This window comes from Doryrhamphus excisus, linkage group LG8 (assembly GCF_037039965.1).
Source record: "Doryrhamphus excisus strain RoL-2023G ecotype Guam linkage group LG8, RoL_Dexc_Guam_v1.1, whole genome shotgun sequence".
Classification (NCBI taxonomy): Eukaryota; Metazoa; Chordata; class Actinopteri; order Syngnathiformes; family Syngnathidae; genus Doryrhamphus; species Doryrhamphus excisus.
The window spans coordinates 22,264,792-22,279,475 of record NC_136364.1 but is presented as its reverse complement, the minus strand read 5'-3'; the positions used below and the strand labels follow the sequence as shown (position 1 = coordinate 22,279,475).

General features: G+C 42.3%; 1 protein-coding gene across 3 annotated transcripts; it reads left to right on the top strand.

Moving 5' to 3' along the window:
• Positions 1–6,698: 6,698 nt before the first annotated feature.
• LOC144894436 (uncharacterized) lies at positions 6,699–12,459 on the top strand. Of its 3 annotated transcripts, XM_078793042.1 has the most exons (5): positions 6,699–9,729; positions 11,098–11,226; positions 11,398–11,593; positions 11,685–11,745; positions 11,821–12,459. In XM_078793042.1, exons 1-5 carry the CDS (start codon positions 6,710–6,712, stop codon positions 12,126–12,128), a joined length of 3,714 nt encoding a protein of 1,237 aa, XP_078649168.1. In that variant the 5' UTR covers positions 6,699–6,709; the 3' UTR covers positions 12,129–12,459. The 3 variants fall into 3 exon arrangements, with proteins under 3 accessions (XP_078649168.1, XP_078649169.1, XP_078649170.1); XM_078793043.1 differs by lacking the exon at positions 11,098–11,226; XM_078793044.1 differs by lacking the exons at positions 11,685–11,745; positions 11,821–12,459 and having other exon boundaries at positions 11,501–11,594.
• The last annotated feature ends 2,225 nt before the right edge of the window (positions 12,460–14,684 follow it).

The window sequence follows — 14,684 nt, the reverse complement described above, 5'->3', positions numbered from 1 at the left end:
TTTTGGGCCCATGATTTGCTTACAGGTGAGAGCGTTTTTCGAGGACCCACTTGCATGTAACCGTCCTGCAGAATGAATACAAATTCTGCCATTTGTACTCAATACCATAGGAATTATTGAAACATTTCAAACTAAATACTTCATACCTGTTTCATGCAAGTTAGTTTACATTCAGTAACAAGACTGGAACAGTTCAAATGAACCCACTTTTATTTTAAAGCCTACTTAATTGGTCCATTTTAACACAACAATACCAATATTATTATTATTACTGCCGCATATTAAAATGACAGGAACGCCAACGTTTTGACTGGGTCAATTCCAGACAACAGCTATCATTTGAAGTGTTAAATTATGTAAATAAAGTAAATAAACAAATTTTTTTTTTTACTTTATTTTTTAAATTGTTCTATAAACAAAATGTCAGCTTTTTTTACATGCTATCAACATTATTTTATATAAATACCAATCTTCCCTTAGCACAAGGTCTCCCACCAGGTGGCCCAGATACAATAAATAAACCAATTTTTCTTGTGTATCTCATTCATGTTTTCCTGTTTGCTAATTCTCCCTACAGTATGGACTCCAGTGGTTCTGTTTCCTATGATAGTCAGCTGCAGAGAGGTTTCAAACGACGGGGGCAGGATGAGGATACTGAAGGTAGCCACAGGTTTGTAGTTGTTAACCTTCTTTTAAAACAGCAATACAGTAAAGTCACGTTATATCGATATTGTCGGGAGTCGGAAAAAATATCGATATAACCGGACTGTCGATATATCCGATCCTGCGCCGAACTGCATTAAAAGTGGGCAATAATGCACTCCACATTGTTCTATAGTATAGAACAATGTCGAGCAGCTTAAATCAATCTTTGCTTAAGGATTTCAATACCAAAAAAGAACACGGCGAACGGCTGCTTCCAGTCAACTTTATTTTTCACACTTCCACCACCAGAGCGCAGCACACACACAGATTCCCGCACTTCCTGGTTCACAGGTCATGCTCAACCCGCCCCACATAGCTGGCCAAACACATGCCTGCAACAGAAGAACCAACTGTGATTATTGCAAGCGATAAAAAGATATCTGAATACAACACAATTAAATACATGTATTTGTACGCTTGTGTCTTCGTTGGAATAGGTGTGTATGCTATGTCAGTTGGTTCTTCTGTTGCAGGCATGTGTTTGGCCAGCTATGTGGGGCGGGTTGAGCATGACCTGTGAACCAGGAAGTGCGGGAATCGGTGTGTGTGCTGTGCTCTGGTGGTGGAAGTGTGAAAAATAAAGTTGACTGGAAGCAGCCGTTGGCCGTGTTCTTTTTTGGTATTGAAATCCTTAAGCAAAGATTGATTTAAGCTGCTTTTGTATCGATATAAGCAGACCAAATTGGCTGGCGGGAGATGAAAAGGGCATCGTAGTAACCGGATTATCATAATAACCGGGTATCGTACTAACGGAACTAATTATATCATAAAAGACTAGAAATTTGCCGGGAAATCAAAATAGTATCGTAATAAGCAGTACTTCGATATAACCGATATCGATATAACGAGACTTTACTGTATAAGATGAGTATTTACAATTTTCACATTTGGATATAAACTGTGTGTGTGTGTGTGTGTGTGTGTGTGTGTGTGCAGTGCAGTGGCGAAATCAGACAAGCCTGACGAAATATCTGGGAAACAACCCCATTCTTTGGCCCACAATTCTAAATCACCAAAGCAACAGGTTGTGCACGTGCATCCACGTTACATTGGCCTTCATTTCATCAAGATGACATATTTTAGTATATTTTGTGACACCACTTTGTTCTTTTTGTGACATAAAGCTGCTGGGAGAGTTTTTGGACTCTACCAATTCTGCTTTTGAGATGGACACATATTCCAAAGAAAGGTCAGAAAATGACACTGAGGCTTCCAAGAGGTTTGTTCGACTTTTTAATCAGATTTTCAGTCAGATGACTCCTTCTGGACTAAAGCCACAATTTGAAGCGAAACACTGTTTTATCAAACGGATGCAACATTCTTTCTAAGGTCCATCAACTATTCTATCTTTGTTTTCTTTCCTGTCAGTAGCCAAGATGACTCGGGGCGTGACCCTTCGAGTGTGGATGTCTACGATCACCTGGTGGTTCAGGTGCCCTCTGATGCCAAACAGGGCAAGGAGAGAGATAAGTCTACCCAAACTCCTGCAGTGAGTAGCTGTTATATTATGTCTTCTTACAACCACCTTGATGATTGCAACATGAATTAGTTTATACAATCAGTGTTGCTGGTCACTTTTTTGGAGTGGAAAAGGCAGCTTTAAAGATGTTGAACATGACCGCATCTTCTCTGAACTGGAGATAATGTATTATAAAGAGTTAATAAAGTATCTATCTAAAAGTTTGAGGGCCTATAATCACCTTATATTTGATGGGATATGATTGATATTAACAGGAAACGGAGCAAACAACATAACGTGAAGGATAAAGTCAAGTCACCAACTTAGCTGACAGTAACTTCTGTTAGGTTGAGCCTAATCATCTCCATCTCGCTTATTCCTCACGAGGGTCGTGGGGGGTGCTGGAGCCTATCCCAGCTGTCTTTGGGCGAGAGGCAGGGTCCACCCTGGACTGGTGGCCAGCCAATCACAGGGCACATATAGACAAACAACCATTCACACTCACATTCATACCTATGGACAATTTGGAGTGGCCAATTAACCTTTTGGCCTCTTGGAGAAAACCCACGCAGAGAACATGCAAACTCCACACAGAGATGGCCGAGGGTGGAATTCTCCTAGCTGTGAGGTCTGCGCGCTAACCACTCGACCGCCGTGCCGCCCTGAAGATGAGATGTAACATTTAAGTCCATCACTAAGTCTAGCCTCCAACAAACGGAATAAGTTCTGATCAGGTCTCACTTTGTGACTTCAGTCGAAACCTGAATTATGAATTAACAAGTTTTGTTTATTTGTGTCTTAACAGCTAGACTCCGATGATTCTGCTTCCAGCAGTCATCTGGAAGTGGATGCCAACGAGGACGGGATCGTGGAGGAGGCCAGTACTTCCAGGAGGTTTGCAGTTTTTACGCCGATTACTGTAGTTACTATGGAGAATGTTAGGGACGGGTGGGTACAAAACGGTATCTGGTATCTCAATGATTTGTATCTGTACCTGTACTCTGAGTGGGCGGGGCATAAACCGAATATGGACACGGTTTAACCAGAAATGGGTGTGTCTTACATCAGGACATTATCTTAAGTCCGACATGGATGTGACTTGATCAGAGGTTGCTATATTTATTATTATTCCGCTATATTTGTATAAGTGATCTGTAAGACTGTAAGACCAAGGACCAAGACCAAGATTGCAACGTGCATACTGTAAACACATTGAGATGGGCGTAATATTGGACCATAGCCATACAGACGGTGTTTGACGCAGCTACTATGCTAGTGTACCTAATGTAATGACCAGTCAATGCGCCAGTCCATCGGTTATTACTGTCACAAATTCTCAAATTGTAATTAGCACGCCTGATGATTGACATAATGTTCTCTCACTTGTGTAGCCTGGATGAATTAGGTCATGACCTTTATGCTGATGACGTGGACAGCGTCCGGGAGGATCAGTGGTCTGAACACATTCAACGTCCACCAAGTGGGTTCTCTGAAGTCGAAGCGGACAACGGGCTCATCAAAACACCAGGAGTAAGTAGCTGTTGATAATTTTTGTTTATTGTGTTTTTGACTAAATCACATTTTACCGTGAATTTGACCTCTTCCTTTGATCACAGTCACAACCACCATATGTCAGTGGAGCTGCAATTGTAGCCATTGATGGAGAATTGCATAAGCACTCCTGTTATCCGCATCTTTTTGTCAAGGTAATTGAGCAGGTCCATATTTTGTAGCCATCATAAACATCTGAAATCTATTGAGTTTAAAGGGGAACCATTATGCTAATTTTACGGCTCTTTGTATTGAGTTGTGGACTTCTATAGAGCAGCTACACACAATAACCGTTGCATTTTGAGCCATCCCAAACTTCTTTGAGGGCTCACTTCCAGAAAAATTGAAAAAGCATCATAGGTCCCCTTTAGGCTGCACGGTGGACGAGCGGTTAGCGTGCAGGCCTCACACCCGAGTTTGATTCCACCCTCAGCAATCTCTGTTTGGAGTTTCCTCGGGTACTCCAGTTTCCTCCCACATTCCAAAAACATGCTAGGTTAATTAGCCACTCCAAATTGCCCATAGGTATGAATGTGAGTGTGAATGGTTGTTTGTCTATATGTGCCCTGTGATTGGCTGGCCACCAGTCCAGGGTGGACCCCGCCTCTCGCCCAAAGACAGCTGGGATAGGCTCCAGCACTACATGAAAGGTCCCCTTTAATTTAGTGACTGATTCTCTTTAGCACTGCGGAAGCCATTTTAGTTTGTCCCGCTTGTTGACTCCCGGTCCACCATGTTATAAGTTGACCTTGACCTACAGTACAGTACATCGCCAATAATAGAAATAAATACACACACACGAAGGAAAGCCATGTGAACCGACTACCACAATTTCAAAATACTTTATTATCACCCATTCTCCTTATGTCGCTGGCCAAGGACACACGTAAATGTACAAGCAATGGATAAATGAAACTGCTGCAATGTCGACAGCCGCCTATGTCAATCAATGTCAGTCAATCAACCAGTCCGAGGGTGGACATTTTGTACATGAAGAAATTATATTGTTGGTGTTAGAAGATAACAACATTCTCTCAGTAGACCTTTCCAATGATATTACTGAGTCTTAACTCGCTGCATCTTTTTGAATCACCGTGGCAACAGGTACAGACAGAGCTGTCATTGGGGCCCAGTTTCCACCAGGAAGAGCTAAGGAGGCAGAAGGAAGACGGAGAGGAATGTTTCAAGATAAAAAGCGAGGCAAGAATGCACTTCTGCCCGGAACCGCTGTTGAAACATGAAGAGGAAGAAGATGAATATTTAAAGAGAGGTGCTCAGTTAAGAGCGTGCGTCCACCAAGAAGATCTGCTGAGACAGGAGGAGAAAGAAGAGGCACGTTTAAAGAGACAACATCAGGAGGCAAGAATGCATCTCCGCCAGGTGGATCTGTGGAAAGATGAAGATGAGCAATTAGTGAGGGACAGGGAGAAAGGAGGAGATGAGGAGGCGGCCAATCATTTAAAGAGCGGAAAGGAAAAGGTCATTTGTGTCCTCCAGGAGAAGATGAGTACTCAAGAAGATGAAACGTTGAAAAGCGATGTGAAGATAAGAATACATATTCACCAGGAGGTGCTGAAGAAAAACGAAGAGGAGCAGATGGACCACCTGATGAATGAAAGGCCAATGAGATGTCAACTCAGTGAGGAGAATCTGGGAAGAGACAACCTGATGAATGAAAAGCCAATGAGAAGACAACTCAGTGAGGAGAACCTGAGGAGAGATAGTCTCATGAATGAAAGGCCAATGAGAAGACAACTCAGTGAGGAGAACCTGAGGAGAGACAGTCTCATGAATGAAAGGCCAATGAGAAGACAACTCAGTGAGGAGAATCTGAGGAGAGACAGTCTCATGAATGAAAGGCCAATGAGAAGACAACTCAGTGAGGAGAATCTGAGGAGAGACAACCTCATGAATGAAAGGTCTATGAGAAGACAACTCAGTGAAGATAGCCTAGGGAGAGATAACCTGATGAATGAAAGGCCAATGAGAAGACAACTCGGTGAGGAGAATCTGAGGAGAGATAGTCTCATGAATGAAAAGCCAATGAGAAGACAACTCAGTGAAGATAGCATCGGGAGAGAGAACCTGATGAATGAAAGGTCAATGAGAAGACAACTCAGTGAGGAGAATCTGAGGAGAGACAACCTCATGAATGAAAGGTCAATGAGAAGACAACTCAGTGAGGAGAAACTAGGGAGCGAGAGCCTCAAGAATGAAAAACCATTAAGAAGACAACTCAGTGAGGAGAATCTGAGGAGAGACAACCTCATGAATGAAAATCCATTGAGAAGACAACTCAGTGAGGAGAGACTAGGGAGAGACAACCTCATGAATGAAAGGTCAATGAGAAGACAACTCAGTGAGGAGAATCTGAGGAGAGATAGTCTCATGAATGAAAGGTCAATGAGAAGACAACTCAGTGAGGAGAAACTAGGGAGCGAGAGCCTCAAGCCATTAAGAAGACAACACAGTGAGGAGAATATGAGGAGAGACAACCTCGTGAATGAAAAGCCAATGAGAAGACAACTCAGTGAGGAGAATATGAGGAGAGACAACCTCGTGAATGAAAAGCCAATGAGAAGACAACTCAGTGAGGAGGATATGAGGAGAGACAACCTCATGAATGAAAGGTCAATGAGAAGACAACTCAGTGAAGACAGTCTGAGGAGAGACAACCTCATGAATGAAAAGTCAATGAGAAGACAACTCAGTGAAGACAGTCTGAGGAGAGACAACCTCATGAATGAAAAGCCAATGAGAAGACAACTCAGTGAGGACAGTCTGAGGAGAGACAACCTCGTGAATGAAAGGTCAATGAGAAGACAACTCAGTGAGGAGAATCTGAGGAGCGACAACCTCACGAATGAAAGGCCAATGAGAAGACAACTCAGTGAGGAGAATCTGAGGAGCGACAACGTCACGAATGAAAGGTCAATGAGAAGACAACTCAGTGAGGAGAATCTGAGGAGCGACAACGTCACGAATGAAAGGTCAATGAGAAGACAACTCAGTGAGGAGAATCTGAGGAGCGACAACGTCACGAATGAAAGGTCAATGAGAAGACAACTCAGTGAGGAGAATCTGAGGAGCGACAACGTCACGAATGAAAAGCCACTGAGCTCCACCAGTCAGCTAAAGCTGAAGAACGAAGAGGACGCAGGAGAGCAGTCGAAAAGCGAGATGGAACCAAGCCATCTCTGGCAGGAGGAACCCAGCACGGAGGAAGAAAGTGAGGTTGAACAGTTAAAAAGGGAGAAGGAGGTGAGAGCGACAGTCTTCCATGCGGGGCTGCTGAGGGAGGAACAAGAGGAGACGGAGCGGTTCATGAGGGAGAAGGGGATCCAAATACATCACTGCGAGGAGCAGCTCAGCACCGAGGAGGAGGAAGAGGTGGATCGAGTGAAGAGGAAAAAAAGGAGAAGAATCTGTCTTTGCCTGGAAGACCTGAGGAGAGAGGAAGAGGAGGAGGTGGAACGGCTGAAGATGGACATTTATATGAGAAAATGTCTCCTCCAGGATGAGCTCAGTGCCGACTTTAAGAAGGAGATGCAGATGAGAATGCAATTCTGTCAGGATGAGCTGAGAAGGGAGGAAGAGGAGGAGGTAGAGAAGCTGACGAAGGAGAAGGAGGCAAGAATGTATCAACAAAGAGAGAAGCTGACGAGAGAGGAAAATGAGGAGGTGGCGCAATTAAAGGAGGCGAAAGAGAGAAGAATCTATGAATGTCGCCAGGAGCTCCGGAGGCAGGAAGAGGAGGAAGTGGAGCAACTGATGCAGGAAAAGGAGAGGAGAATGCAACGCCACATGCAACATCTGAACACACGGGAGGAGGACACCCTAAACCACGTCCAGAAAGAAGCCATGGACGAGGAGGAGCAGGAATGGTTGAAGAACGACGCGGTTGTGCGACCAAAGAGAAAAAAAGCCGTAACACGTCTTGGTCACCAGGACGACCTGGAAAGAGAAGACCTGCAGGATGAGCGATCGATGAAGGAGAAATGGGGAAGGAGAGAAGAAAGGGAGCAAATGAGGAAGGAACTGAGAAACTCTCTTGTCCTGCAGGACAAACACACCAGAGATGAGATGGAGTTGGAGCAGATGAAGAAGGAGAAGGCGAAGAGAATGAGGCTCTACCAGGAGAAGCTGAGGAGAGAAGAAGAGGATGAGATGGAGTCTTTGAAGAGAGAACACGTGGCCAAAGTTTATCTCCACAAGGAGGCGCTGAACAGAGAGGAAGAGAAGGAGATGGAGCAGTTGGAGAGAGAAAAGGAAGCAAGGATGCGTGTCCGCCAGCAGGAGGTGATCAGAGAGGAGGACAAAGAGATGGTGCGACTAAAAAGGGGAAACCATAAAAAAGCGCCGCACCATGGAGTGAATATGAGGAGCGATGAAGAGGAGGGAGAGCACTTCAGGAGAGAGGAGATGATAGCGCTCCTCTACCCGGAAGAAGTGACGAGAGCAGAAGAAGATGATTTAGAGTGCTTGAAGATGGACATAATGAGAAGGTGGCTGCGCCAAGGGGAGGTGAGAAGAGAGGAGGAGGATGTATTGAAGAGGGAGAGGGAGACCAGATCACCGCGCCAACATGGAAGTAGAGGAGAAAGGAGGAAGGAGGACAGAACGCATATCTATCAAGATGAACTTAGCACGGAGGAAGAGGAGGAATCGGAACAGTTTGAGAGGGAAAGGAAGAGAAGACGGCAGCTCTCCCAGGAAGATTTAAGGAAAGTGGAAGCGAAGGAGGCAGCGCTATTAAAAAAAGAGGGAAAGCTGAGGAAGGAGAAAGAGGAGGCCACAAAACAATTCAAGAAGGAGGCTCATAAACATGGCCACCAAGAAGAACTGGAGGAGGAAAGGAATGGAGCAAAGCACTTCCTTTTTTTTCGGCATCGCTGGCCGGAAGACCTTGAAAGGGAGGAGGAGAAGTTTGATATGAGAAGGAGGGAAAAGGGACTGAAAAGACAATTCAGTGAGGAGGACCTGAGAAGTGCGGAGGAGGAGGTGCAAGGGTTCATTGGGGAAAAGGAAAAGTTAATGGCGTTCTCCCAGCGGAAAAAAGAGGAGGATGCAAATCTTTTAATGAGGGAAAAACAGAGAAGACTCCGTCTTTGCCAGGAGGAGTTGAAAACAGAAGAAGAGGAGGTGAAGCAGTTAGAGATACAAAAGGAGAACCGAATCCGCAAACAGCAGGAAGAACTGAGAATAGAAGAAGAAAATGAGGCGGATGAATTGAGGAGGCAAAAGGAGGAGAGAATATGCCGTCTCCAGGAAGAACTGAAGGCAGAGGAAGACGAGGAGACGGAGAGGTTAAGGAAGGACAAAGAGAAGAGAATGCGTCTCCTCCAGGAGGAGCTTAGGAAAGAGGAGGAGGAGGATCGACTGAAGTGGGAAAACGAAAGGAGAATATGGCATCACCAAGAGGAACTGAGCAGACAGGAAGAGGAGAAGTGGTCTAGGTTGGACCGCCACAAACGAATGTGTCTCCATCTGGAGAAGCTGAGGATCGAGGAAGAGGAGACGGCGGACAGGTTGAAGAGGGAAAAGGAGAAGCGAATGCAGCTCCACCGGGAAGAGCTGAGGAGAGAGGAAGCGGCAGAGGTGGAACAGTTACGGAGGGAAAAAGAGAAGCGAATATGTTACCTCCAGGACGAGCTTCAGAGAGACGAGGAGGAGCAACGATGCAGGAAGGAGAAGGAACGGAGAATGCTGTACTGCCAGGAGAAGTTACACAAAGACGAAGACGATGTGGTGAATCTCTTCAAGCGGGAGCGAGCGAAGAGAATGCATTACTGTCAGGCGGAATTGAAGCGAGAGGAAGAGGAGGAAGCGGTGAGGTTGAACGGAGAAAAACAACACAGGATTCGTCTTCTCCAGGATGAGCTGAAGAGAGAGGCGGACAAGTTGATTGAGCGATTGAAGTATGAGAAGGAGCACAGAATGCGTCTCCGTCATATCAACCAAATTGGAGAAGAGGAGGAGAGGAAACTGAAAACTGAGTACAAACAAAAGCTGAGGTGAGTTCCTCTGCCTTCATCGTCTGTCAAAGTCAACAAGTTACTTTGTTGTGAACGAGGCTTTTTTTGGGGCTGACCATTCAAATTTCACATGTTGACTCTTGGTCTTTGTTTTTGGTAATGGTAATGGTTTTATTTCATTTGATTACAATGGAGTGCATCCCATAATCAGTTCCCAGTTCCACATGTCCAAAAGGAGTAGGAAGAAGCAAAGCTTATTAAATCCTACCCCTCCATCTGGTACTTTTACAATCACTAACTGGTACATTTGTTCACTTCCTGCTTTCTTTATTTTATTTTATTTTATTTTATTTTATTTTATTTGATTTTATTTGATTTTATTTGATTTTATTTGATTTTATTTGATTTTATTTGATTTTATTTGATTTTATTTGATTTTATTATTTTATTCTAGAATCAATGCGTTTTTATGCCAATTTTGCCATTTTGGTTAGAAATAATCACTTGTATGATATTTAGTATTATATTTAGGACCACACAAGAATGATTTCATGTTAGAAACATCTTAATTTTTCACTTTTTAACATCTTTGAAAAGGAAAATGACCCCGTACAACAATAGAAAATGTGCGGATCCATTGTGTGTTACATAATGGTAAGTTAAAAATGTGACTGGCATGATATCAAAAATGTTTTTTGAGGAATACCTGGAATATGAAATGATAAAAAATTTTCATTACAAAGATATTTCAAGAAAACAACCTGACCGGGTTCTTTTTGACCCACTTATGGAAGGTTGGGGTAGTAACACAAAAACTAAAATTTCTTAAAATGTATAAAAGGTAAGTTAAAAATGTGAACGGCATGATATCAAAAATATGTTTTTTGAGGAATACCTGGAATATGAAATTATAACAATTTTTCATTACAAAGATATTTCAAGAAAACAACTTGACCGGGTCATTTTTGACCCACTTATGGAAGGTTGGGGGTAGTAACACAAAAACAAAAAAATCTTAAAATGTATAAAAGTTAAGTTAAAAATGTGAATGGCATGATATCAAAAACATGTTTTTTGAGGAATACCGGGAATATGAAATTATAACAATTTTTCATTACGAAAGATATTTCAAGAAAACAACCTAACCGGGTCATTTTTGACCCACTTATGCATCTAAGGGTTCATGTCTTGATATGACACATGGATTTTCAGCAAAGGAGAAGTCAGCAATATTTGAGAGAATTGTGCATTTTGTGTGAGAAAACTTTTGAGTCCAACTCATGAACGATGGGAACAAAACCAGGAGTGTTGCATTGCTATTTTTGTTGAGTGCAGCTTTAAGTATCTGATGAATACTCAGTGTATAGTACATAGAATAGAATAGTCTGTGTATATGTACCTCCTGAGGGCTCTGCGACTGTATCTTCGGGCCAAGAGGAAACAAGAGGAAGCATTACTGAACAAGTTATCCGAGCAGAAAGAAGGATTATCTGAATCTGTCCAGAAGGAGCCAGATGAGGAGCAACTTCAGCTCAGGTCAGACACACACACAATTGCACAAACGCACATTTTTGCAAAAGATTTCTAAATAAAATCTGAGTCAAGGAATAAATAAATCGACACAAAGTTTTTCACATTGGTGTTTTATGGTTATGAATAATGCTGCAAACTATCAATGTACCTGTGTATTTATGCGTCTGAGTTTAGACAGGACCGTGAAGCTGTTCTCAGAACAATTTGCCTTGCGCTTGATGAAGAACGAGCGGCCGAACATGACAGACTGAAGACTCAAAGGAGGCATTATTTTCAGCATCTGAGGGCGGAGTCAGAAGAGGAGCTGCACGCACTGAAAACCAGGCTTCAAGACGAGCGGGAGGAGAACTTGCACTTTCTAACACCTGAGGTTTGTTTTTTGAGTGTCTTGGTTTCAGGCCAAATGACTGAAGTGGTACTGTTAAGTTTGGGAACCACAAAGTGAAATTGTGTCTGAACAGGCACGACAGATGATGCTGAATTCGGGCTCATGCGGCGCCTTTCAGCCACTCGGTGAGACAGGTAATATCTTACAAATTACAAAAAAAATGTAACTACACAACATAAAATGGATCATATTTCATCTTTCATCAACAGCTATGGAGTCCCAGAATCAAATGTCAGGTGGTTTGGGGCCAATTCGTCTGAACACCACCCACTTCCCGGCCCTCAATTCGGCTCTGTCCATTGCTCTGTCGCTGCCCACCGCCACCGTCTACTGCCCCGCCTACAGACCCACGCATACCTTATTGAGTACTCCCGAGCAACTGCCCAGTCCCCTCACTGCAGCAGCGACTGAAGACTCATTCATCTCCACGGCCTATCTAGGTAACCCTTCTGGATACTGCGATCAGCTGAGCTTAAATAGCTTCAACGAGATCACAGTTCGGCAGTTCCAGAAATAAAGTCCAAGTGACCGGATTCCTTCTGCCTCCTCATAAGAACTTTATCCTTGTTACTGTATCTATCTATGAATAAATAGTGTAAGCAGTGCAATCATTTGGATTTTGGCTTGAAAACTGTTATTGTCTAGTTTAGCCTGTTGGATATCAGTCTAATGAGGCCGACCAATCAGAAGCTCCACTCCAGCACATCCTCTGATCTGCATAAAAAAATAATAATAAAAAATTTGCAAGTTGATTAGATAACCTCAACCAGAACACTGAAAATATCCCTCACCCTCATTGTGAATAGTGTGGTGTGTGTATTATATATTTACATAATATATAATGTGGTGTGTAAGAATACAACGCAGGACATTTTAGGTAAATTGTTTGAACAATTTAGCAAATTCAACAATGTACTACTAGTAAGCAAAATAAACTAAATTGACTTTTGTCTCTCATTCAAAGCCAATCTGTGTCTAAGAATTTATTCCCTGCAATTTAACAATATTTAAAAACATCACCACGACCAATTCAATTAAAAAAAAAACATTTATTGATAGTGATGGTCCTTGCCTTAGTAGCTTCCATCCCTAGCTACTGGCCGCTGCGTAATTACTCAATTCAACAAACACCAGACTAATTAATTTCGTTTGTCTTTTCCATATTTTTGGATCGAATGTGGACATGGATTAGCAACCTCTCTGCCCGTCACGTAGCGTCACACTACCTCAAAGAGTCATTTATGAAACACGTAAGTCCGAAATAGTGACGAATCTGCTTTTTACAGCAGAAAGTTATTTTCCCCCAACTGCTGTGATCGCCATTTCCGGTCTGTTGTACGCTTTAAATGTAATTTACACATAAAATACTAACTTTGTTATAGATTATAAATGTCTTGTTAATCATTTTGGAGCAGTCATGAGTGGGCCGGAGATCCTTGTCGAACTCCACGATAAACATTTTGACATCTCTGATAAAGGTAAGCAGCGTCGACGTCTGTAGAGGTACAGTTCCTATTATATGTATTAACTCTTCAATAAACAGGTGTCCGATTTTCCCCCCTACGGTTTAGTCATTTTGAACATTTCTTAAAGTTGCAATGAAATACATATTGCATAATTCATGCCCGCCAAGGCGTATGAAGACGAAGAGTAGCAATTATTGCTAATTGGTTCACTTCCTGTGTTTACGGTGTACAAACATTCATTGTACAGTAAGAGAAAGGAATAAAACTGTAGTAGTAATGTTAAAAAGGGTTTGGACGCAACTTTATATTTTAAAAGTAGAATTTAAAATATTAAAATGATAATATTGTAGCGTTGCGTGTGTGTTGTATTCCGGGCTGTAGTTTCACGCATGGACGCAGGGGGGCAGTCATGTTCAGCTCGCGGTCTTGGAGCGGCCGTTTTGGGAACAAAGAAGAGGAACGAGAGGGAAAAAAGGGGAAGTTCGGTTGCCGTGCGCCCAGCTAGTTAGTTAAGTCTGCAACAGGCCAGTAAGTTGTTTTTCCATGCTGCCTTGGAAATAAAAATCATGCAACGATAGAGCCACCCTGACTGTCGTCATTCTACGACGTTACAATATTATTCGTGAGGTGGTGTGTCTAAAGTGTGGCCCGAGGGCCGTTTGTGGCCCACAGATTTTTTTGTCTTCTAGTGTAAAAATATAATGGAAATTATTTTTAAAAAAATCCTAAAATACATTAATATTTTTAATTAAATCTGTTTAATATTCCTTACAGCGAGTAGAGCAGGGTTCAATTCCACCCTCGGCCATCTCTGTGTGGAGTTTGCATGTTCTCCCCGTGTATGCGTGGGTTTTTTTCCGGGTACTCCGGTTTCCTCCCACATTCCAAAAAACATGCTAGGTTAATTGGCGACTCCAAATTGTCCATAGGTATGAATGTGAGTGTGAATGGTTGTTTGTCTACATGTGCCTTGTGATTGGATGGCCACCAGTCCAGGGTGTACCCTGCCTCTCGCCCGAAGATGGCTGGGATAGGCTCCAGCACCCCCGCGACACTCGTGAGGATAAGCAGTGGAAAATGAATAAATGGATGCTGGGTATTATTTTTTTGGTTTTATTTTAATTCAAGTACAACTTATTTCATAACATTATGACTAATATTTCAGCTTTATAAGATTACTACAGTTTTTCCATGAAAAATTACTACAATTGTCTATTTTGTTTTTCATTTTAACTTTATTTTATTTTCAGTGTGTTTAATTTTATTTAAATAGCTTTTTGCTCATAATTCGACATCATCCTCATCAAATGTTGTAATTATGTATTGTTTTTCATCATCATCAGAGATTAGAGATTATGCAAAGGACATAGACATTCATCCAGAAGCCCAATTACCTCAAGGATGGTGGTTGCGGTAAGTTTAAAAGGGACCTATTATGTTTTTTATTAATATTTTGTTAGAATGTTGAGCATAACATTAAAGTAATAATGCCATAAAAATATATTTACAACGTAGAAATGAAACAAAAAGACATCAAAACATCAAAGTTGAGAACCGTATTTGAAATCTGTACTTTGATGTCTGGAGTTTCATAGCTGTCACCTTTG

Excerpts from the sequence above, each read along its gene's own strand:
- LOC144894436 (XM_078793042.1), top strand. The coding sequence starts at position 6,710 with ATGAGAAGACAACTCAGTGAGGAGAATCTGAGGAGCGACAACGTCACG. Across the intron at positions 11,227-11,397 it reads GAGGAGCAACTTCAGCTCAG|ACAGGACCGTGAAGCTGTTC; the intron begins GTCAGACACACA and ends GTCTGAGTTTAG. Across the intron at positions 11,594-11,684 it reads TGCACTTTCTAACACCTGAG|GCACGACAGATGATGCTGAA; the intron begins GTTTGTTTTTTG and ends GTGTCTGAACAG.